The 25,722-nt window shown below is 40.4% G+C and overlaps 1 protein-coding gene across 1 annotated transcript in view; it reads right to left on the bottom strand.

Moving 5' to 3' along the window:
* The window catches only part of LOC102563172 (ATP-binding cassette sub-family C member 12), a 91,995-nt gene that overhangs the window by 66,117 nt on the left and 156 nt on the right, over nt 1–25,722 (bottom strand). The window contains exons 2-10 of the mRNA XM_059713920.1: nt 25,258–25,395; nt 13,335–13,500; nt 12,590–12,745; nt 10,952–11,099; nt 6,959–7,192; nt 6,080–6,253; nt 5,419–5,566; nt 2,732–2,880; nt 536–643 (exon numbers count right to left, since the gene is read on the bottom strand). Of these exons, the coding sequence (XP_059569903.1) occupies nt 536–643; nt 2,732–2,880; nt 5,419–5,566; nt 6,080–6,253; nt 6,959–7,192; nt 10,952–11,099; nt 12,590–12,745; nt 13,335–13,453 (1,236 nt within the window). The 5' untranslated portion in view covers nt 13,454–13,500; nt 25,258–25,395. The remainder of the gene's footprint in view (nt 1–535; nt 644–2,731; nt 2,881–5,418; nt 5,567–6,079; nt 6,254–6,958; nt 7,193–10,951; nt 11,100–12,589; nt 12,746–13,334; nt 13,501–25,257; nt 25,396–25,722) is intronic.

Raw genomic sequence — 25,722 nt, 5'->3', positions numbered from 1 at the left:
AGACAAGCCTATGTTGGTTCACTTAACAGTTGGATTAACAATTACTTTTAAATTAATTCCCATTTTTAAAAACTGTTTTAAAACTCCCTAATTCTGAATGCATGCCAGCAGGAAAGCTGATTATTTTGGTCTCTCTTATTTTCTCTTGACACTTTACATTTTTGTATACAGTACTTGGAACATTATCCTGGTCCAGTACTGAAATTTGGGCATGCTTAAGTGCTATGGTGATGATAATAAAAGAGGGGAAGGATCATGGAAGCTTCCAATTTATTGGATATTTATTTTATAGAACTATTTTTAAGTAATATATTTTAGTTTTTACATTTTGAAATAAGATATGAAGTCACATAGGAATCCTTTAACTATTTAAGAGCTAGATATTGTAGTTATTGCTGTTACAAAAGTTTCATCCATTGTCCAGCCAAATCTTTCTATTGGATCAGGCACCAAAAACTCTTAACAAGGAGTAAAGTTATAGTTTACATTTATTTTCAGCAGAAAATTTCTTAAATATATTCAAACAATATTTTACTTTCAGTCTTTTCAGGGAAACTTTAGCTTCTGCTGCTGCTTTCACTGAGTATGGCAAGATTGCAATTGAAAACTTCATTACATTAAATATAGCAATTACATTAAAAGCCTGCAAAGACAAAAAGGGAGAGAGAGATTTTATGATTTTAGCACTGACTATTATTTTCTATAAACACTTACAATTTATTTTGTGTTATAATTTAAGGAATAGGAAAAAAGAAAGATAACAGTAAGTTCTTTGTGTGATTCCTATTTGAATAAATAAAACCTATGCAACTAATGCCCCATGCAACTACTTCCCATTTTCACGTACCTTTTGAATATTTTAAATTAGCATCGGTGCCATGACTGAGATTTCTTGGATATCACTTTGTGAGAATTGTGGCTAATTGCTCCTTGATCTTATGTCATTGATTTCAGTGAAGTTAGATTCAGGGAGAATTTGGTCCAGTAACTGTAACTATTCAAACCTTTCTGGCCAACCAGCTCTCAATCCATTTTACTATACTAATATTGAAGCCTACATTTTTATTTTGTCCCACAAACTGCCTGTGAAATACCTTATCAGAGGCTTTACTGAAATCCAACTAAATCACATACATTGCTTTGTCTTCCTTAGTATTCACTGTCACTCCTTTAAATAAATTGATCAGGTTTATGCTTCGCTGGCAAGTGTCTAACCTCCTGTTAAATATAAGTAAAACACTATTCCATGCCTAACAAATAACAGAGTATTTTATCCTAAAACAAAAGTTAGACTTAATGGGTGCCTGTAGATGTGTGGGACACCTGCTCCAACACACTGTAATTACAGCGCGTCAGAGCAGACTCAATTAATTGAGTCTGCTGGAGCATGCTAATTAGCACAGTCCAACAGTCTCGGTGTCTCATGTATTCAGTAGCCTCATGCTTCAAAATGATGGCAGGAACACTTTAACTAAAGCTCACCGAAAGAGCTTTAAAGCCCCCCCACAGCCATTTTGAAGTGCGGGACACTGAATACACAAGATGCTGTGAGTGCTTTAAGAGCCAAGAGCTGCTCTCCCACACCCACCCTGCTTTCTTTCAGTCATCCTGCATTCTTCCTTTATGTAGTTGCATGCAGAGTAAAAAGATGATAACCTTTTTGCTTGCTTCTTATTTACTTCTCTAACTAATCTGGAGTGGATGTGATCTGCTGTAAGTACACCATTAATATAATATTTTCCCAAGTAACAGTCAATATGGGAAAGAGCTTTAGGCCAAGATTTTCAATAGAATTTATGGGCTGTTAAATGCTGTTTCAGAAAATAGGATTTTCAGCAACTTTTAAAATTCAGGTCCCTTTAGAGTATTTCATGCTGGGTACCCTAAAATCAGAAATAATTTTTAAAAGCTTGGTCATGAAATTAATATGGATGAAACTGTAAAGAAATTAAATAGGTTCTGACAAAATTATTCTAAAACAAGATTACCATGGCTTTACAGTCACAGAAAGTATCTGGGAGTTATGCAAGTCCTATGGGCAAAAGCAAGGAATCAGTTACACTATTGCAGGCACTGCAAGAACTGACTGAAGCAGGTTTTCACCCAGATGTGCTATCTTTTCAGTGTTACATGGAATCTTTTCCTCTGGTTTTCTTTTGTTTAAGTTTTTGTTGTAGCCTTACTTTCATATCACAGTTAGTATTTTTGCCCTTAAACTCTCTGCATGTCCAGAAAGTTTTGGATGAAAATATCTTCTTTGTTTGCATGTTTACCCTGCCTGGCATTATTTTCCTTTAGCTGCTGCTTTCTAAATGGATATACTCATGCTGTTCAGGAAACAGAATTTTGCTTTGATCTAATTTTGGTCCTGTTTGGAAGTAGTGGATGGTAAATGATCCCAAAGGTTTAGTCTTTTCTATTAAAGAAAGCCTCTAAAAGACCATGTATCTTCATTTAGCAGGTGCACCAATTAGTAATCACATTAATTTATCAACTACACCTTTGCCATGCAGTTTTTAATGGCAGCCACACTTGTTTATTAGCTATGTACATGCTGCACCAAAAAGTAATTAAGCTATGTTCTTTTCAGAGCTACCCTTCATTAAAAATCCCAGGGAGAAAAAAAATTAATAGGAATGAAACCTACTGCAAAAAAGATATAGTGCTACAGGGAAACAAGGGGAAAACACAACTGATGTTTAGAAAAATAGATAAAAGGAGAAAGTCATACAACTGATGCAGTTAGTTCTTGCTTTAAAAGGGTGTGTAAAATAAATGTCATGACAACAGCCACAATAGATACAATAGGTGTCAGAGCAAGGTTTACACTCTGTACATATCCTCCTTTTTCCAATATTTTCCTTTCCATTTTTCTGATACCTGTGAAAGATACAATATTGTAATATAAACAATGTGATAATAAACAAACTTCACAGTTTGCAAGAGAAAGCCATTCTGTATAGTAAAGGCCTTGCATTGATCCTGTGGTTGGGAGCCACATGTATCAGTTAGTATAGCCTGCATAAATCAAAGGTATATCTTTAAATTATCTAGTTTCTGGTTACAGTTTCAATATGATTTTAAAATTAAACACTGTTTTTGCATCTAATTTCCTTTAAATTTAACATTTAACAAAAATGAGAGTAAGCAAAATCCAGATGTTTGTGGTGTGTGTGCTTGCATGTGTATGCATATATTGGTTGTTAAAAAAATAAGTGATGGATAATTAAATAACTAGACTCCTAAAAAATTGCACTTATTATTAGTTAAACATATACTGATTTTGGACAGCTCTTCTCTCCTTTCATTACCATATTTATCTTGTATTTTGATACAAACATTTTATTTACATAGTTATTCTACAGCTCAGAAGGGAACCTGAAGAGAGTAGAATTTCAGCTACCATGGCTTGTGATAAACTGGATGATAGGTTTCCTTGTATGGTTTCAAAACTTCATTTTGATTTGAATAGAGTTTTGTGTGAAAATAATGACCCAAAGCAAAATCAGAGGGGGAAAAAACATGAAGCTCAGTAAGTTGTACTGGAACTGACAAAAGCACATCAGTTACCCGTTTATACCAGTAGCTTTGGTGCTCTCTTTACTGGCCTGGACACCCCATGTATGCACGACACTTTAAACCAGGCTAAATGCTTTTGCACTGCTTTAATTGTGTCAGTGTTTGCATGTGTCAACGGCATCTTGCGCATTAATTCCAGCCACTGTAGGAAATTTGTCAGCGTAATGAGCCTTAAATGACTTGGGGCCCAGCAAATTAAAACTCCTTTGAGGAGTTTTAGTTTGCTGCCCCTACAGCTTTGGTGCAAAGCACCAGGCTCTGTCCAGCTCCATGGCTCTGCAAGAAGCCCTGCACACAGCGTGGCAGCATCCCAGGAAAGCAGGCACTGCCCAAGAAAAGTTGCGAGCCTGATCTTTTATTTTTTTCCCCTGGAGCCTGTCTGCCTGAGCTGCATGGGGGCCTGGTGCTTCCTTCTGCGGCTGCTGTGCCCCCCAGGGCCACCTGAGCTGGGTGCCTGTGGGTGGGTGCCACCTGGGGGCTTGGGCCACTGCTGCCACAGAGGGAAGCACCAGCCCCCCCCTTCCCCCCCTCCCCCAGTCCAGGGACCGCTCCGTCCATCAGCAGCTTGCCCTCCCCTTCCCACTGAAGAGGCAGGTAAGTCAGCAGGGTGTATGAATGACACAGGGGTTTAATCAGCCCTAAATTGAAGCGGTGTTTTTTAAAACCCACCGCTTCAGTTTAGGGCCCCTGTTTTGTCTACACATGCCCAACAACTTTCCCTCCATATAGGTCTCCTGTTGTTTACCTTTTGCAGTCTCCTTTGGCCTTTCCTAATGCTTTTAGCTCTTGCTCTCTCTCTGCTTCCTGTATGTTGGGGGAACAGCTGGGTCATCTATTCCCATGCGCTTGAAACCTACGGAGGGTTGCTTCGAGCCAGCGCTTCCAGGGCTGCCAGGATTCTCTGGCTTTGTGGTAGGTAGCTGGAAACTGTGAGAATCCTGATTCTAGTAGGGGGTTTTTCAGAGCTTCCAAGCTTGTAGCATTATGGCTCTGTGGCAGAAAATTTAGAAGTGATCTAGGGCCTGTCCACATGGCACAATTGCCCTGGAGCCACAGTCCCTAGAAACTTGGTCACCCAAGCTGACTACAAGGAAGGCCAGCATAATATTCATTGAAACAAAAAGACAAATTAGCATTTTCCGGTGAAAACCTGTTTTGTTAGAAAATTTATGACCAGTTCTAATCTTTATCTCCATTCATTGGCTGGAACTCTCCTTTAAGAGGAGCACCTTGGTCTATTGTTGTCCCCATAAGGTCTTTCTGGACGACATGCGTGGTGGCACTAGCAATGAGGGACTGAGTAAATACACAAGGTGCTAGGATGTCCTAAAGCCATAACCACAACCTCACTGCTATTGTTACCCATGCTAGCTAGGTTATGGTCCCATGGGTAAGCCAGGACATGCACACTCATATTTGGCTTTTATAACAGTTAAATGTAGCAAATGATTAGATAACCTATATTTAAGGAGTTAAATTTCCCAGTGTCTAAATGATTTGGAATCCGAAGTCTAACTAATTCTCAATGGTGCTTCTGCTGTAGGGACAGATTTTTAAAGATTTCTGGGAACCTAAAGATGCAGATCGGGAGCTATTGGATTTTTCAAAAGCATTAGGTATTTAAGAACCTTTGCAAATTGCACTTTGAGTAATATTTTGCTTTTTACTATACTCTGTTTAGTAGAGAAAGAGAGCAGATGGTTTCTGAAGAGCCTTCCAAAAGATTGATAAATGGTTTTAAAGATTATAACAGAGCAATTTAAGTGTCTGTATCTCACTGATACTTAAAATCATGCTTACAATTTTGTATACTACTTTAAAATACCAAATTTCAATTACCTTTAATTCTAATTGCAAAAGATGTTTCCCAAGCATACATTTTAATCATTTTAATGCAAGTTAAAATTTCATTTATTGTTCTCAAACGCTTATCAGTTACTGAAACAGCAGCTCGTCTGAACATGGCTGTGAGCATAGCTGTGAGCATCTGAAATCAAGATGTAAAAAGGTTATTAAAACTTCTCATCAAAATGTGAATGTAAGCAAAGCTGCCTAAGTGTGTGAGCATAGCAAAATACCTGTGCTTGGCAGTATCTCTAGGGGCTGTTTGCCATATATTTTCCCCTCACTAGTTAGTATTTATACCTTTCAGAATCTTCCCTCCACGTGCTTCCAAACTCTTTTTTAAATATTTATGCTTTCATTTTCTATTAACACTTACTACAATATTCCACTGTACATTAAGGGCCTCATTCAAGCTTCCCTTTAGATACCCAGTGATATATATTGTATAGCTTTCTCACTTTTTTTCTAGTATTCATTCTCCCTGTAAGATCTGGGTCACTTACCCTCCATTCAGGATCCTTTTTAGAGATCACTGAAACATCTTGTGAAAAACCAAAACCAAAGATCTATATATTCTCATCTTACAACTTTGCAAATCCAAGATTTAGCATAAATGTTGATTGATTTTAAATAATTAGGAAATTAATTACTTTACCTGCAGCGGTATAAATATAATATAAACAAATGTTCCAATCAGTGCAGTTGGACCAAGAATAAGACAAGAGTATACAGTGCAAACAGTTATTAGTATAGGCACTGTAATTGGCAGAGGACAAAAAACAGCAGCTTCAAATATACGATGGCCATCAGTAGATAATATATTGATAACCTACAAAAGTATAAAGGGATATATGAGTAACTGTAATGATATATATAATACTCCCTTTATAAAAATATGTATTTATAACAAGTGTTTTAAGGTGTCAAAGTGTTTTTTAAAACCAATGGACATGTCCCCACATGTGTGGGGACACACCCAGTGACAGGCTTCTATGACCCCAAGATAGATCTTTCAGGATCCACTGCCCCTATGTTATTTATTCAGATAACAAGGGTGCATACATGCATTATATTTAGATAGATTGATTTAAATGCCCATTCATGCAGGCATTCACAGGGTTTTAATTGGCCAAAAAATGGCATGCCTGATTTAAGTTACTTCACCTTACCTGATCCTAGGAAGGGGTTAACCCAATCTAGTGAATGTCTGCACTCCTCCCGTGGACCCACGGAGCACCCCCCCCCCCCCTTAGGCCTTCTGGTCCCTCCAGAGACCTGCCAAACCCTCCTGAAGACCAGCCAGCTTGCCCAATCTGCCAGCCCTGAGTTAAATTACTTTAGGCTCCCTGCACTGCTCCTGGCAGCAGTGAATAGCTACACTTTCTACTCCCTGTCTAGGTTTACAGTAAGTCACCAAAACCTAGACTGGGTTTGCACCCCAAGTATATTCAGTGAATATACTAAACTAAAACACTAAAACAGCTTGCACATTTATAACTAGCAGAAATTATAGAATCCCATTATGAAAACTTACCTCACCAAAAGAGATATGTGCCAAAGATTTAAATGCCAATAGATATTCAAATGCAACTGTAGACAGAGCAACTTTAAATCGTATGGCTGTACGGTAGTTGATGGCCCATGCCAATGCCCAAAGTATTACTTTGAAAAATTCAGCAAGAAAAAGTGCTATGCAAAGTCCAATTCCTGTAACAATATCTTTGGACTTGCTTTCGCTGTGCTGTAGGATCTTATGAATGATCACAGTCTGCAAAGTAATATCAGAGAGATTTTTTAAAAATATCATTATGAAAATGTTTATAAATGTACTAACCTTTCAAAAAATTCATTTAAATTTAATTTAAAGACTTTCTAATAGTAAAATTAAATTAAATTGCAGTCTCAGTGAGCAAATATATGTCAGCTTTCAGTTTTGGTTTGTGGTCACAAATTATAAAATTAGATGCTTAAATTATTGAATCAGTACCATTTATATCCTGGTAACAGTCACTGAAATGAGGTCAGGTTGCTAGTGACCAAGACTTGCCACCTTTCTTTGATGGAGGTAATTATAAACAAAGACATTAGTTAATAAACAGCAACAAGGGTGATTTCAGCTACCTCCATTTTAAGTTGTTAAATGTTTTATCAGGGTAATGTTTAGGAAGGGATTCCTTAATAATTTGAAACCAATTGCTTTCTAGAATAACTAATTCTAAAGGAAGAGATTATTCTTATTTTAAGGCCAGGTGCACATTGGCAAATTAGGTACCAGATGGGAGATAGAAGTTAGTCTTGAAAGTCACAAAAAGCAGTCCTAAGTAACCGCACCACCTGTTAAGTGTCTGTTATTCATTTGGCACCTATATTTTGGGCTGCAAAAATCTCTAGGCACTTCAGTTTAGGTTTCAACACATGTACACAAGTGCTGAACAGCTAGGTGGCTAACTCTCACCTAAGCACACTTAATGCATACTGGCAACATTGAACTTAATGGAAAGTGCAGCAACTGATGTTACTTTCACTCAAAAGTATGACTTCTGCTTGCCAGCTAATGGTTAGAGAGAGCACTTGCCCAGGAAGCAGAAGAACAGTTTTTAAGCCCTAGAAAAACCAAGGGGCTTCAAAACCACATCTCAGCCCACTTCCCAGCATATGATCCCTGTAAGGGCAACGAATTTAAAGCTGATAAAATGAAACATTTATTTATGCAAAACTGCATTAACCACTGGAATTGACTGCCACAGATACCAGGGCAACTAGGAATTTATTGGGATTGAAAAAGGTTCAGACATTTATCTGGATAATGAGAATATCTACAGTTACATGACATGGGAGGAAAACACAGGCACTACCATAGTACAAACAGTACATAATAATTAGAAAGTCTCTTGCTTCAGGGTAAAAGCTGAATACCAGCTGTAGCAGTGAGGAAGAAATGGATTACAAAGTTGTACCTGTTTCATGAATAAAATCTTTAAGACTTCAGTGCCTAAGGCCACATCTATATTTTCTCCCTGCTGATCCCTGAACTACTGCAGAGAAACAAGTCCCTCCATCCATTCCCTTTTCTCCCACACCAGACCTAGCAATTAGGCCCCACACATGCCTTAGAGGGGTATTAAGTGTGCACCCCAAGTGCCAGTCTCAGGTTTTCCTGAAACAGATGATACAGTGATAGGGAGAAGATGCATTCAGAACAAGGGGATGTTACTATTAGGATCTCTGTGAAGAATTCACTGTTTAACAATAAAATACTTTAGATTTCCATTGATCCATCACCTATAGACTATGAAGTGTCCTTTTGCTTAAACAGGTAGCTGGACTGTTGGGAGCTGAAGCTGATATCCCATGTCCCCAGGAAACCTCTTTAAAAAACTGTAATAAAACATCAGGTTTGACTCATACCTTCCATATCATCAGGTATTACTAACACTCTCCATACATCAAAGAAAGACACGGCTTTATAAAAAATGTAAAGGTTAAAGATTTAAGCTCATTTTGTCCTGAACTGTCTTTGGCCTCCTCGTATTACAGGCAATGAATAGAGAGAATGGCCTTTGAGGCCTGTTCATACTTTAAAATTCCATCAGTGACTGAGTAACAAAAAATGGTCTCAATTTCCCACATTCAGTTCACAAGAGATGGTTAGTAGGAGCATACTATGATTATTCTAGCAGTGGAGCAAATCCTGCCCTGGATGCTTTCTTGACAGTGGAACTGGTCATATGCAAAGTAGGGGCAGAGTTCTAGGGGTTGTGCAAGGGTTACATACTCCTGGTTTAGCACGCAGCTCTGTGACCACTTCTTGTGCCAGCTATAAGTAGGAAATAGGAGCAGAAGAGTGAGATGGAGAGACAGCGCAAAAGAATCTGTTGCAACCACAGATCCTCTTGTCTATCCCACACTGCAAAAAAGAGTGTCTTGGAACTAGATATAATGCAACTGCCTTCTGCCCTTAGTTACAGAAAGCTAAATCATTATAAACCAGTTGCAAACTAATTTAGGTGTGTACAAATAAGCATCTGTACCAGTTTAACTAAAAATTATTTTAGTTAAGCTAATACAGTTTGTGAAGACAAGGTCTGAATGCTCTCCTCCAACTTCCATGGAAAGCACAACTCATGTATGTCTGTCTTCATGGAATCTGACTAGAAGGTGTCTCTGCATTAGTATTCTAGTCTCTGCACATCCAAAAGGAAGGTGACAGGATGGGTGGGTGGGTAACACAAAGCTCTGAAGAGAGAAAGGATTTTTCCTTTTTTAGTATTAAATCAAGTTACTTGTTCAGATTCTAAAAACACAAAAACGCTGCCTCCTAACTCCTGCAATACACAATTATAATTATTTGTTCCTCTAACATTCATATTAGTGCCTTTGCCAGAACATGTGTAGAAAATAAAAACAAAACAAAGGTGAACAGATATTCTTGGAAAACTTTGGCAACATTTACCCAACTATTGTACCAATTTTATTTGTTTAGTTTTCTTCTATGTAATATGTCACATTATTGTTTAACTAAGCACAATTAAACCTTTACCATAGTAGAACTCAATATGTTACTGTACACAAAAAAGTTATCAGGAACATAAGACAAATTATATGCTTTAGCTTAATATTAATTTCTAGGCTAGTGTTATTTTGGTCATTAGACTTAAGGCACCCCTCAGATAATGCCAGCTCTTAGCTGTCACTTTTCTTTGACAAAGGAAAAATAATAGAAAAAATATTTGTTGCAAAAAATTCAGGAAGACCACAACAGATCAGAATGTTTTGGACACTATGGGCACGACCCCATGAGCAGGAATGGTCATTTCCCCAGGGACAACTAGCAGCAACACATATTTGTGCCCCACATGTGCATTTTGATGCAAAGCAGATGCCTCAGGTAGAGTAGGGGAGGCTGGGGCCAGTACCAGGGCTGGCCCCAACAGCCTTACCTAGAGCTTTAGCGGCCTCTTGGGGCTACAACGTTGGCGATCTGGTTGTATGGAGCCTGGTCGGCAGCCAGAGCATGGGGCTCTGACTGGCCAGGTTCTGGTTTCAAGCGGTACACGCTGCAGCCACATGCACTGTCCTGCTTTTTTCTGGCACAGTTTTTTTTCATACTAGGATCTCCCAATGTCAACCCCACCGAGCATGCTGCCAATTAGCACCATGGCAAACACATGCATATGTAGTATGTGCAGTTTGTGTCACCGCAGACAAGTTTGCAGTGATGCACGCTTGTAAGGATGCGTCCTATTTGAAATAGATGGTTTAATTTTGTGAATCATGTAGGTATTTGCATACCTAGCAGCGGTAATGTTATGTAGTAACTAGAGGCACCCTTGAAAGGGTCTTACAGCACCCAGATTGAGAATCATTGTTATAGGCTATTTAAATAACCTCTATCAAAGCAGAATATGTAAAGAATATGCTAGTAATAACAAGAAATAATAATACATTTTAAATATGTAACAGACAATATTACAATATTTAAAAATATGTATTTTAGGGTTTTTGCAGTAGTAAGAATAGTACTCACTGGTCCTAAAGAAGCGAAAACAATACAAATAAAATTTACTATTGCATCTACTAGAAGTCGTGTTTTCTGAAATTTTAGAACTACTCTGTCCAAAGAAGCCTTCTCAGGCCCAACTCTTGCAAGCTCTGCTTCCCAAAGGCATCGAAATCTATAAAAACAAAGGGTTAAATAAAACAACATAGTATTTCTTCCAGTCACAGCAATTTATCAGAAACATGTATAGGAAACTTGCACTTTAAATAGAATTAAGATTCAGTTCCTCGCCTTGTTGTTCAATACCATAATAGAAGTCTAAAAAGTACTGCATACAGAATATTTTTAGACCTACAATTCATGAAGGGAATTCATTATTCAAAATAACTGTTCTAGGAAAATCAGCACATTGAAACATTGATCTAAAGTTTGCATGAACTGTTAGCAAAATATACATAAACCACAATGGAATTAACTTAGGAAGATATGAGAATTTTGGGAAGTAATTGATTGGTTTGTGATTGTAACTGGGGCCAAACTAATTAATACTACCATGAAATTAATATTACATAAGAACTTTAATATGCTATTTCTAATCCATTAATGTGCCAAATTTACCAGTCCTTTCAAAGAATTATGCAGTGCATTTTGGCTTGATCCTACAAGATGTTGTGCATTCTGTTCCTGATCCAGCAACACACCTAGCCATGTATTTAAAATCATAAATACACCTGCATAAATGTGTAGGATAAAGGCAAAAATGGTTAGTAGCTCTGTGTGCAACCTGTAAGGATGAAATTACACGTTACGCTTAGACCACACTAAATCTGTGGAGTGTTAAGTGATATTAAAGTTAGAGCAGGCTGTGAACAGTCACGTGTTAAGTCACTGTTTCTTGCCTGCTCAGTTCTGACTTGCCACTAGAGGCCTGGTGAGCAGGGACATGGCTAGGAAACAGGTAATCTGGGCAATATCCCTGCTCTGGGTTGAAGGGGGGGGGGGGGGGAAGGGGCTGGGAGTAGTGCATCCTGAGATGCTTGAGGACTGCAGATTACTCCTTTTATCTCTATGGAGCAGACAGAAATTATCCTAATATAAGGTAGGTAGCACAGTATAGAGTTAAGCCTCTCCTGAAGTGGCATAACTTTAAGATGCTCAGATGGCACTTAGCACAAGTTAGCAAGCTTTAATGTGTGGATGTTCACATTTTAAATGCCCTCAGTATGGTCTAAATCTAAAGTGTAACTTTACCCTAAGGCTCAATTTTGGAACTGTAATTGATTTTGTCTCCAATGTTTTATTGTTGCAGGGATCCCCAGCATCTTATATGTGATTAGGAAGAATGAAACAAAACTTTGAGAAAGTGTTTTATTTTCTTTTTTACTCTTCCATTTTCTTTTCCTTTTGTGTATTTTATGATATGGCTGGCAATTTTTTTTCTTCTGTCCTTAACTCATCCTACATCTTTTCTTTTAAATTTGTCTTTCTTACAGATCCTGTACTATGTGAAACAGTAGAAACCATGCAAGACATTTTCCAGCTAAGTTCTTCCATTATATATTATATCAGGTACCCTCAGAATAGCTCAGAATCAAGGTTTTCAGTGAGGATGGCCACATAAACAGAAATCTTACATAAATAATTTTACTGAAACTGAAATGCTACCTTTTTGCATTTGGATCTGAACTATCATGATATGATAATGGAGGTAAGGTGTCCACATTTATATTATTCCTGTATCCTTTGATCATTAAAGATGAAAGCCAAGAAAATGTAGCAAATGAGAACAGCCCTGCATTATCTACTGGATTAATGGCAGATCTAGGTGTAAAAATAAAGATATTACTACAGTATTCTACAAGTCCATTTTCCAGTTATCTCACTGACCTTACAAATGTTAACTGTAGAAAATTATGTTTTCTGAGCCATATAAAGACCTTTTTGCACTTAGAGGCAGAAACCATTATGCATCCATTAACAGAGTGATAGACAGCATGAATACACTACTTATTAATTAATGATAAGGTAAGGTCACACTGTGAGGGTGAGAATTCAGTCTCTAGCTTCCAGAGCATGCTGTGTGCTCAGCTTCTCAACAGCTTCACTATTTGAAATCAACTGGCATTTGCTGCATTTAACCAGTATCCTTCTCATATAATGCTACAGGGCATGCACAGAGCATCAGGGTAGACACTCATGCTACCTTTCAACAATGCTGAAATGTCATATTCTGTCAGATTAGCTCAACTCAGATTATGCCTAAAATTGTCTTGACAATGTAGTGACCCAGTTAACAAACAAAATAAAGCAAGCAAGACAGCTGGCATTTCATAACAGCATAGTTAATGCAATTTCAACTATCCTGCAGATTTTATTTCTATTTTTTAAAGTACAAACAAACGCAACTTGCTTTGCTCCAATGCGCACAGGAATCATTGTTTTTAAACTAAGTTCATATTTTTCATGAAAGGTCCTTTCATTATCTTGTATGTTTAGACTGGGTAGCAGATAAGGTGCTGAAGTTAGCATTTTACAGATCCAGAGATACAAGGTTTCCTGTCACTTGTTTCCTGTCACTTTGTAGTAAAAGAGAAAAAAAAATCATGTTAGCTTTAATTGCAATTTTAATTAAACTTTAACATGTAACAAACCACATAACCATTTGCAAACCATGACAAAAATCTGGTAATTCAAAATTAGAATGGAAAAGATCTTCATAGTCACTTGTTTCATGCCATCCCCATTACTATGGTTGCTCAGTTACCAGAACTATAAAAACATACAAGCAGATGCATAGCCAGGCAGGTCCGTACACAGGGCAGCGCCAGCTCCTGCTGTGCTGATTGCAGTGGCACCATCAGCTGCTGCTGCAGTAATGGCTGCTTTTGCATCCTCCCACAAAGGCAGTCTGCCCCCCCCCCCCTCGATACGCTACTACATAAACGCATTCATAAGACTGAGTTCCCCTTTTGCTTTGTGATGTTTAGAGAAACTGTGTTTTGCCTGCTATGTTGAACCATAATACAATGAATGCCTACAGCTCAGCAAGTCTCAAAATCAGTTCATTTATTTCTGCTGCCTACTTATGAATAGGGGGTTTAACATTAGCAACCCACACGTAAAACTGTATTGGCTTAAGTGTTTAATCAAATCTGAGTCAACATGTCTAATGTTGTTGCACCAGTAACATTGGTTTTATAGTGCAAATATTAAATATATCTTTAAAATGTTTTTGTAAGCTGTTATACCCTCTTCTTCTGTAATTACCTACTTAAAATCATTCAATTTATCTTTTATTACCACTAAATTGCATTTAGGATTGTCTTATTTCCCATATCTATTGTTTTTCTGTGAATTGCTATACTAAGATAAGATAGGGCTTAATTCTGATATGCAGATGTAGGTAAAAATGCACTGATGTAAGTGGTAGTATTTTTTATTAGGACTCCAGGATGTAGAACTTAACCTTTCCCCATTTGTTTTATCCTCTAATATTTTATCTTTTTGCCAGTCTTTTTTCATGGTCTCTGTCTTTTTCTAGTAAAGTCTTGAAACTAATCAGTCTGAGTCAGACTATATTAAGGTTATGTAAAGATATGCATATATACAGCATCTTGCTCTCTCCCTTGAATTTAATTTAATTTCTTTTCTTTTTTTTTTGGTAACATCTCTAAATTCATGTTGGATTTTTGTGCCTACATCCTTCTCTATATCAAAGTAGTTCAATCAAGAGTCTACACTTTGTATTTCTGATTTCCTCATTTCATAACTGCTATTCCATTCACACTCATCTCTTTTTAAGGTAGCTCAATCCTAGTGATTTCTGTGCAGTTCTCTAGGCTCTCTTTATCATTCTGTAAATTCTTTGTATAAGACGGTATGTTCCCAGACCATCCTACAGGTCATCTGTATATTTAATCACTGTATAATATATTTCTCCTAGATTATTAAAAAAAACCAAACCATAGATCCAGTATTGACACTAGCAGGATCTGCTTGATACCTCTCCTTTTCCTTTAATTTTGTACCACTTATAACTGTTCTACTTATGATTCAGCAGCAGATTTTACATTAATTCTGTGGTTTTCCTATTCAAATCAGAACATTTATATATGTCCAATTAGATACGTCTGAGAGACTATGTTAAAATGTTATGGATAGATTCTTTGGTTTGGATAAGCTGAACATAGCACAGGACCTAAGAGGATTTGATCAAAATTGGCATCTTTATGCTTCCTCAATCCCAGAACTGCATGCCAAATTCAGTCTCTGGAATACGTTAGAACAGTAAGAGCCAACCTTTTGGCAGGCATGCCACAAATTAAATCCCATGTCCTCTATGATTACCACTCCACTGCCATTCTCCTGCCTGATCTGCTGCTCTGCTTTCTGCCCCCTCCCCCCTCCCCAATCTCTCATGTGCCACGCAGAGGCTGTCCATGCCAGTTGTGGCACGTGTGCTGCAGGTTGGCCACCCCTGAGTTAGAATATCCTTCAAGATGTTTGGTTGTATCTGCGACTGCTTACCAACTTGAAGAAGCGTTCTTGTAATGTAGTCCTGACTACAGTTCCTTTACCCTGGCCTCACTTTCCACTTTAGGATCTGTTGTGGAGTAACAAAAGTATCATGCTGCAGGTGACTTTTCCACCATGTCCGCATATTCTTATTTGGTCTGTGAGTGCTGTTACAATTTACCTTTAAATAATCCTAAATCTATGGAACGATAGGCAGTGTTAAAATTAGAACCATTTCAGAGTAGTTAAGGCTTAACGCCATCTTTGACCTGCACACCTGTGACTTGCCACTACAAGGCCTGGCAAGCAGGGACATGGCCAGGAGCCAGGACTCTACCCCTTCTCTAGGAGCACAGGCCTGGGGGTTAAGCATAGTGAGAGCGTGGAGCCTGGGGAAGCATGCCTCCCTGCACTCCATGCTCTTGCCACTTTGTGGCTCTACTTGCAGCACAGAGCTGCCAGGAACTAACTGCAGCAACAGCATGAACCCTGGGGACCACAGGCAACTGGTAGGGGGGGCACAGGGGGGCACATGCCTCTCCCTGAGATTGGCCCCGACTCAGCACTGCTCAGAACGGGGCAGTTTTTTTGCCATGTGGGCCGGCAGTTGGGGGGCGGGGGGAGGGGCACTAAGTCCCAGCACAGAAGTATAGGAGTGGATATGGGCAGACAGGGTTCTTTGGGTGAATCTGATATTTTTTATTCGACCAACTTAATAGTTGGGAAAAAAATTTTTAGCAAACTTCTGGGTTTAAAAACCCTTCTTCAGGCTGAAGAAGTCTCTGCACTTGGTGTGTGCTCTTCCTGGGTGGAATGAATAGTAAAGAAGCTGGGCTGCATACAAGATAGGCAGTCAGTGAAGACGTAAACTGAAGAGTCAGTGGGTGAGAAACAGGCTGGGTGGGGGAGAGAAGGGGGATGAATGTAGCAGTTAAATAGTGGAGAGGTACCTGGGGAGTCAGATGTCAGGCAGGTTATAATGTGTCATAAATCCAATGCCTATGTTTAGTCCATGATTTTTTGTAACCAGGAGGTTGATGAAGTGAAGTTCATAGGCTCACCTCTGAGAAGTGTTTTGTAATGGGGCTTTTGGCCCGTCCCTGGGCCCGCCCACAAATTGTGCCCCCACAGACTCAGGAGGCATCAGTCACCTGTGCTGGGGAAGCATGCCTTCACAGGCTCCATGCTCTTGCCACACTCAGTGCCAGGCAGCCCTTTGCCCCCATCCCACAGGAGCACGGAGGCTGGGGAAGGAAAGCCCCTCCAGTCCCAAATTCTCTTGGCTCTCTAGATGTGAGGCAAAGGCTTAGCCCTCTGAGGGGAGGGTCATAAGCTTGGCATCCAGTGCAGGAGCCTGAATTGGTCTCCTGGGGTCCTAGGAGCCAGCAGTGTGGTGCCATGTGGACTGAGGTCATACCCACTGGTAGTGGGTGGGGGTGTTGTTTTTTGGGACCAATACCGTCCCCTGATCAATACAGCTTGGAAGGGTGGAAAGTTTGGCAGGGGTAAAAGGGTTGGATAGCTGCAAATTCCTCACTTTATCTCTGTGGAGCAGACTAACAATTTTCTAGCTTGAGCTAGGTAGAATAGCTCAAAGATAACCCTTGCCTCAAGTGCCCTCTAACTTTAAAATGCTTAGAGGGTCCATAACACAGTTTAACACCCTTTGATGCATGGACACTCCCATTTGAAGTGCCTTTCAAATGATTTAAAGGTAACCTGTAACACCATCATGAGGAATTAGTTTTGCAGGTGGGGACATAGAGTTGAGAAGCTATTTCAAGCAGAGTTGAACTCTAATTCACAGTGGGAGCATCTACATGAGATGTTCACTGTGGAGCTGACTAATTAGCTCTGCAGTAAATGTCTCAAAATCTACACGTGCACCCCTATTAGGGCACAGGAAAGTAATAAACTCTGCAGCAAGGTAGTGCTTGTATATACAAGTACTACCCTGCAGTAAAGTTTTTTCATGTGCAGCGATCCACATGTAGAGGATGACCTGGCTGGCTGGGGCATGAGGGTGTTTCAGTGCAGGGGCTGCCTGCAGGTTAGCCCTGCATTGAATCACCTTTGTGCCCCAGCCAGCCCCTCTGCAGCACATTGAGCTCTGTGGCTAACAAGCTGACACCCTGCCATTCCCCCAGTCCCTTGCGAGCCTGGGACTGCTCCAACCCAGCTCAGTGTGCTACAGTCTGGGCTTACATGTAAATGGTGCATCTGGGAGCTTCCCAGGAGCAATAAACTCCGGGGCACTAAGCTCCAGAGTTTATTGCTGTGCATTAATGTCATGTGTAGATGCCTCCAGTGAAGAACACAGAGGATGGTAGTCCTGTCCCAAATTCTAGTTCTTCCAGCCATCAAAGTCCTCTCTCCGCCATACCTGTCAGATCCTCAACCTCATAATATGGAAGAACTGCTGCTGAGGAGAAGGGCCTAGAGCTCCCTTCACATGGTCCTTCATAAGGTCTCCAAGTCTTTCATATAGGCTCCCTTCTATCCCCCAGAGTGCAATATTTGGCTCATAGATTTAGTTTAACATGTTATGTAAATACCACAGGAATGTAGATTGATTCTACCGGGAACCTCATTCTAATTTTCCTTGTACTGTTTTGCACCAGTGTAACTCCATTGACTTAAAACTGGATTTCGTTTTAATTCATGGAAAACTGACATTATGCCTTTCTAGACTATGAAAATAATAGGAATGTGGAAACAGGCATGCTATTCATTTCCATCCTTATTTCTTTGCTTTGTGCTCGGTCCACTGTATCTGCCATTTCATTTATTTGCACAGTCTCTATGGCCATCATGCAATGGCCAGGGGAGCCTTGAAATATTTTCATCCAGAAATGTTTAGGCACAGTTACTCTGGCCACAGTGGGCAGGTTCTCTATTGTAAACTCTACCTGTGTTCCTCATTTTAAAGCCGTGAAGTACCATTGAAACCCAACAGCCCTTTATATATTTTTCATAAGGCACATTAGACCCAGTAGGCAAATTTAAACAAAGTGCTTGACATAACATGCTGAGCACTGAATACACAGCAGAGAAAAATGAGCTCTTTTCTGGTGAAGCAGGACTGAAATTTTTTTAAATACTTTTTTTCTACATTCTCCAAAATGCTTAAAAAAGCAGATTTTTAGGCTACAATGGAGAAGATTGATTTCCATCTATATCACTGTTCATTAAAGAATTCTTGCTGCATTTTTGTTCCCATAAATTCTCAGAGAGATTGTAGGTAAAATAGGTTCTATTATTTGTCTTTTCTTTTTTTAATTAAACTTACTAGCAATTGTGGCAGTTAATAATAATCATCTACTTGGTAGAATTATTCTTTTTTAAAATACTTAATTGATTTAACCATAAATTGAAGCTGTATAGAAGTCAAATTGCCACAGTTCACTGTAATTTTAAAAATGTTGCTCTTTGCAGTTCATCTCCTATGTCAGTTAATTTCTGTTAGCCTAAACCATAGCCATGCCTTTTCTTTCACTGTTTTTTCTTTTGTTTCAGGTAGCTATAAAGAATTAATATATGTGGCAGTTCTGCTAAAAGGTTGTTATTTGATTTACTTCTGAAGAAGAGTTATATTGTAAACTATAGGACTAGTTTAGGAATACTGATCATGGTATAATGTAACTGATATATGCTCCACATGGTGTTGGACATTCTTGTCTGATAGAAAAATGAGTTTTTGCTGATGTAACGGAGCTGTCTTGAATGTTAATTTTATCATTTCATCTTTGCATTAAGTTAGGAAAAATCAGTACTTTTGAAGCAGAGTTAGGAGTAGAAAACATTCTTTCTCTCCTCAAATCTATTTGAAATAAATACTGGAATAATAGTGGGGGAAATGGAGCTTTCTGAATAATGAAAGTTTAACCTTCATTAGTTATAAATACAGGAAGTTAGTGTATGAGCCCTACAAAAATTGTTTGTATGTGTGTATGCAGATATACAGATATGAGTAAATATTTGTTGCATCTTCACAAAGTACAAACATGCATCTGGTGAATATGTACCCCACAATTAGAAGATTGAGGAAGGGGAAATGTTATTTGTTTTATGTTAGAGCTAGCAAAAAGAGTCTCCTCTTTCCTTACTGGAAGATCTTATCCAGTTTGTAAGGTTTTCGTGTTGATGTCCCATGAATTTCTTAAGTTACCTGCAGCTCTCTCTTCTCCTAATGAAAAGACAGGGTTCTAGCTTTTGCTTTGAGTTTCTTATTAATTATCATGTATTTTATGTTAGTGCCTAAGGCAACCAGGAAAGGTACTGTCTTTAGACAGACTACAAACGTGGGCAGATGAGAATAGGATGGGGTTCACCATAGACAAATGCAGGGTGCTGCACCTTGGGAGAAGGAATCCACAGCATTCATACAGGCTGGGGAGTTCCCTTCTTGAAAGCACAGAGGCGGAAAGGGATCTCGGAGTCATTATTGACTCCAAGATGAACATGAGCTGCCAATGCCAGACTGCAGCCAGCAAGACCAGCCATACCTTGTCATGCATCCAAAGGTGCATCTCAAGCCAGTCCAGAGAGGTGATACTCCCCCTCTATGCGACTTTGGTCAGGCCGCAGTTGGAGTACTGCGTCCAGTACTGGGCACCGCACTTCAAAAGGGATGTGGCCAGCCTGGAGAGGGTTCAGAGGAGGGCCACCTGCTTGGTGAGAGGGCAGCAGGACAGGCCCTACGAGGAGAGACTGAAGGACCTGAACCTGTTCAGCCTCAGCAAGAGGAGGTTGAGGGGGGAGCTGGTGGCTGCCTACAAGCTCATCAAGGGGGATCAACAGCAAATAGGCAGAGCTCTTTTCTCCCCAGCACCACCTGGGGTGATGAGGAACAATGGTCATAAGCTGATGGAGAATAGGTTTAGGTTGGAGATCAGAAGGCAATATTTTACAGTTAGGGTGGCCAAAATCTGGAACCAACTTCCCAGGGAAGTGTTCCTTGTCCCTACCTTGGGCATATTCAAGAGGAGGTTGGACGATCACCTGTCTGGGGTCTTGTGAACCCAGCATTCATTCCTGCCTGTGGCAGGGGGTCAGGCTAGATGATCTGTTCAGGTCCCTCTTGACCCTAGCTACTATGAAACTATGAAACTGTCCAAGCACAGATTAGTAGATGGTTCCCACCCCAAAGAGATTTTAAACAAGTCAGACAGATACAAGGTGGGGAAGAGGTGTAATATACAAGTGAATGAACAATGTGATGGTAGCAGACTTTGTTATTTCTATGATTTCTGAGGGTTACAATTAGTTGAGAGAGATTACTTAGATGGAAAAGAGAGAAAAGGATAGGAAAGTAGAGATAGAGAAAAGACAAGGGAAAAGGGTAGACAAGGCTGAGGAGGAAGTTTGGGATAACCAACCAGCACAGGGCAGAGGAACTCCCATCAAAGCTATAGAAATTCTCTGCATAACTAAAGTTTTTTCCTTTGGCTGCTTTTGTAGGAGCCCTGCCTAGTTCCTTTTTGCATTTTTCTCCAGGCTTAATGAGTTGAGAGGAAAGGGGTACTCCCTGGGTGTTCCTGCCTCAGAGTGCCTGTGGGAGATCTCCCCTGCACAGCTCTGGGCCCAAGGGTATATTGAGTCCAATGTGGCCATGTGCGCTCCATTCTAGCCTTTCCTGTCAAAGAACAGAGCAGAAGTGCATGCTTTGGCTGCTTCTGCCATTGCTTCCATTGGTTGGACTGCAAGCTTTCCTGAAATGTATATAGGTGCATGGCTGTGTGTGTATATTTGACAGCGGTTCTCAACCTTTTGCACTTTATATCCCATCTACATAAGGTCAAAAAATCCTGGTCCCACCAGTCAACGGGTGTGTGTGTGGGGGGGGGGGGGGAGGGTGTCTCCCAGAGGCCAGTTGAAGAGTGAGGGGGGGGCAGCAGCCAGTCAAAGCGTGCAAAAGTGAAACCAGTTGTCCCACTGAGGCACTTCCAATTCCCACTGGTCGAGAGACCCTGGTATATGATATGGTATATTGTATTACATACAAAATGTTGAGGATTTGTTGTAGATCTTCTTTAATTACATATAACACCCCAAACACAAACTATCCTAGAAGATGTGACATAGCAATTTACTGTAGTTTGTATTTAATTAATAGAGTTGCACTAGGGCAACCCTAGTAAATGAATGGGTTTACACTAAATCAAAAACTATTTGATAAGAGTTTGGCCTTATGTTTGTAACTGGCATACAAATAAGCAATCCTAAATCCCTGATGGCTTTGGGGCCAGGAATAAACTGTTGCTGGGAACAGCAGAAGGAAATGAGCTAAATTTTCAAGATTTAAGGTGAAACATACAGGGTGCATCTACATGTGCAATTAGCACATAACAATAAACTCCAGCACAGTTCATGCCAGAGTTTATTGCTCCTGAGCTCAGCATTTACACGTGCGCCTGGGACTGCAGCACATTGAGCTGTGGTGGAGCAGCCCCTGCTGGCAGAGGGTCTGGGGGTTCAGCCTGCCAGCCTGGGGCAGCTCTGTCCTGGCTCAACATGCTGTGGAGGGGCTGGCTGGGGCATGAGGGTGCTACAGTGTGGGGCTATCCAGCAGGCAGCCCCTGCACTGTAGCACCCTTGTGAACCATCCAGCCCTGGTCACCAACTACATGTGTGTTTTGGCATATGTAACTACTCCACCGTAGGATAGTACTTGTCCTGGACAGTACTACGCTACCACTGAGTTAATCAATTTACTGCACCCTAATACTGGCACATGTGTAGGTGGTGATGCTTTACTGTGAAGCTAATTAGTCAGCGTCACAGTAAAGCTCGTGTATAGATGGACCCTCTGTAAGTTAAATTAGCTTTTGTTATTGTTAATATATAGTCCAATTCAGTACTGCTTGCAAATGCTATTTTCTATTTTTCTTCCTGAACAATGAGTCCTGGAATGGGCTATTACATTATGTATATATACAATATTGTTGAAATAATTTGCAGCACTGGATGTTATCAGAGGAGAAGCTAGTATAATTCAATTCCCTTTACTCAATGCTCTTTTTGGGGAAACGTGCTCTGGCTCCATCCTGTGTGTCAAATCAATGAATCAATCTAACAGAATATTTCTAATCTGAGAATTCACAGGAATGGGTCAGTTACATGTAAACTGCAACATTTCATTATATACTGTAAACTTTCTCTTTTCTGATTGTAGCCTTTTTGTTCATTGTTATACTTATTCATAGCAGTTAAATAATACTCCTGCATTTTTTTTCTAAACAGCAATAAGAATCTTTTTTCAAGAGATACTAAAGGATAGTGTGTACCTGCCAAGTTGTTTTAATAAAGATGCTACAAACAAAAATAAGTGGCTCTGTGGTTGCCTTTTTGTGTATGTACAGTAAGTTAATGCTCGAACAGATGCCCTAATGATTACACTTAATAACCTGGAACATCATGCACACAACTGGTACAATCAGTTTTATGTAATAAAGTTTCCTTTACCTTATACTGACTTCTTTAAAGCACATGAATAAAACTGCAATTTGGTTACCACTTATGCATGCCAAGTGTTTCTGCAACAAAGATTTCAGACAGGGAGGTCAGTGGATACCTGACCTGAATTTAGAAAACCATATTAAAGGAAGAAATTGGTTCTAGAATATTATTTCCTAAGATATCCACAGGGAATGCACAGTTATAGTTATTCAATGGCTTCAAATCAGTGTAGAAGAAACAATGCTTGCAATATTTGGCAGCATAAAAAATATGTTTTTTACAAGGAATTTTGAAATGACAGTTTTGGCTAATGTCTCCATCTGGTTTGTAACATAACCAAAAATCAGTAGATAAAAAGCTCCATGCATATATAACACATATCTTGCCAACTGGCTTTTACAAAGGCAATAATAGCAAAGAACACTGGCAAATATAAACATGATCATTGGTTAACTCAGTGGTAAAGCTAGCTTGATTACTGCTTACATCTCAATCTGTTTTTGAGGGGTGTTTCTCTTGGAAATATTTAATAGGATAGATAGGAGTTATATGGTTGGCTCAATAAATAGAAGCCAAGTGGTTATTAATGGCCATATATCACATAGGGAACCATCAAACTGATGTGTGATATGCAGATAGGGAAACATTGTCAAGCTGAGTGGTTCAAGAGATAAAGCTAGGACTATTGCTATTTTATCAAATTGTTAACAGCCTAGAGGAGAGAATGGATAGTACACAAATTAAATTGTAGGTGACACAAAGTGAGGAAGAGACCCAAACACAATGGAGGATGGACAGAAGCTATAATTTGAGCTAGAAAAATTACATAAGTGGGTAGAAAATAAATTGAATGAGGTTTTATAAAGATAAATATGAAAGGCAAAATCCTGAGAAGTGCTGAGCAGACACTAAATATCTGCAAGGACTGTGGACAACTAGGGAGTTGCAGGTGTTCAGCAGCAGACTGATGTTGCTTGAAAGTCTGTCAGAGCTCTTCACCTCAGAAGAAAATGTCCCTGGACTACTTGTAGAATGGGAGATTGCCAGTTAAACATCTATACTACAGACAAAGCTTTGGAGAAGACTGCATTTGATTCTACACTAAAATACAACACACTGAATTTGATTCTACAGTAAAATACAACTTCAAACAATCAAATTCTTCACCAGAGGTAGGCAGCCCCCAGCACAGGTACCAGAGCGTGGCACACAAAGGCATTTTGCTTGGCGCACACACTTCAGGGCGAACAGCAAGGAAGGGGCTGGGGCTGCACTGCCACAACAGGGATCAGGCCCCTTGTTGCTCTCCCACTGTCCACCCCTGGCATGCCAACATCTTACAAGCTGAGGTTGTGGTGGGGTTTTGGCACTCTGCTCAAAAACGTTGCTGACTCCTGTGCTATACCATGTTGTATCAAAGGAGGTATTTCATATAAGAGCAGGCAGATACAGAGCTAGTATCCAACATGTAGGAGGGGCATGGAGGGCACATGCCCCCACCCTGAGATTGGCCCTTCCTGGGTGGTGAGTGGGGGGCAACAGCCAGTGACCTCCCTGAGATTCTGGGGGCGTCAAGAGAAGCGCCAGTGGCACTGCTAGGTTTGCTGCTGCACTTCTGGTTTTCCCGCCGGCACTTCCGCCAGCGGCGGTGATTGCTCCTAGGAGTACCCGCCCAGCCCCCTCAGCAATCAGTTGGTGGTGCCCCCCAGTATCAGGAGGCACCAGTCGCCCATGTCTATCGACTAGTTGAGATGCAGCCTCAGAACTATTATAAAGCAGCAGTGCTTAATGATTTGGCCCCATGGGCCAGAAGAAAGTCATGGGGCCAAGCCACAGGCCATATCAGACACCATGTACTGGCATCGGGCCCTGCACCGCCCCCATGCACCTGGATCAGGCCCCAGGTCTCTACACTGCCCCCACCAGGCCCCATGTGCCAGGATCAGAGCCCCACGTTGCCTCCACCTGACCCCATGCACTGAGACTGGGGTGCACGCTGTCTTTGCCCATCCCCACATGGCAGGATTGGACTCCAGGGTCCAACATTGCTTCTGCCTAGCCCCTCATGCCCGGATCAGGTCCTGCACACCTGAGTTAACATGCAGAGCCACTGCCCATAGGGCTTTCTGCACACTTATGGAGAGCCTTGCAGGCTGGATGACCCAGCACCTGGGGCCAGATCTGGCCTGTGGGCTAGGAGACCCCTGATGTAAAAGAAATGGGACGTGGAAAGTATGGAAAGAACGTGGGTAACTCTGCTTTACTCCTCCCACTTTTGCACAACATTCTTGGTGAGAAACCTGCTTCTGGGGGTCAAAGCAGAGCCGTCTTTGTGAACCCGCTGTCAAGATTATCAGTACCTGACCACGAACACCTCCTCGCCTTGGATTTAAACTGCTCACTGGCTGGACCAGAGTTTATTTATTGCTTTGTAACTGTACGTTGGTGCTGGAAGGTTTCTTCTGGCTCTCAGGCCACATCAAAACTAGCAATGATACCTATCAAAAAAAAAAAATTGCAAACAAGTAGTTAAATGGGACCAGTCTCAAGTAAAAGCTGCAACAAAAGGTATTAGCATTTCTCCCTTTTTACCAGTTCCTAACACCACCTTGCTAGCTACCTGGCAACCTTTGCGACACATGGCCATTATAGCTGTTCAGTTACCTGTGGGACCCTTGTTTCATTTATCTGTAAAAGGCTTCAAAAGGGCTGAGCACCCTAAGCTGAAGTCAGCATGAGCTGTGAGTGCTCAGAAAAAGAGGTCCAGGATGGAAATCCCTGCTAGGTGTCACACAAGGCACTAGCGTTTGTCTCTTTTGAACCTC

This window comes from Alligator mississippiensis, chromosome 10 (genome assembly GCF_030867095.1).
Source record: "Alligator mississippiensis isolate rAllMis1 chromosome 10, rAllMis1, whole genome shotgun sequence".
Classification (NCBI taxonomy): domain Eukaryota; kingdom Metazoa; phylum Chordata; order Crocodylia; family Alligatoridae; genus Alligator; species Alligator mississippiensis.
This window is presented reverse-complemented; position numbering and strand designations above follow the sequence as displayed.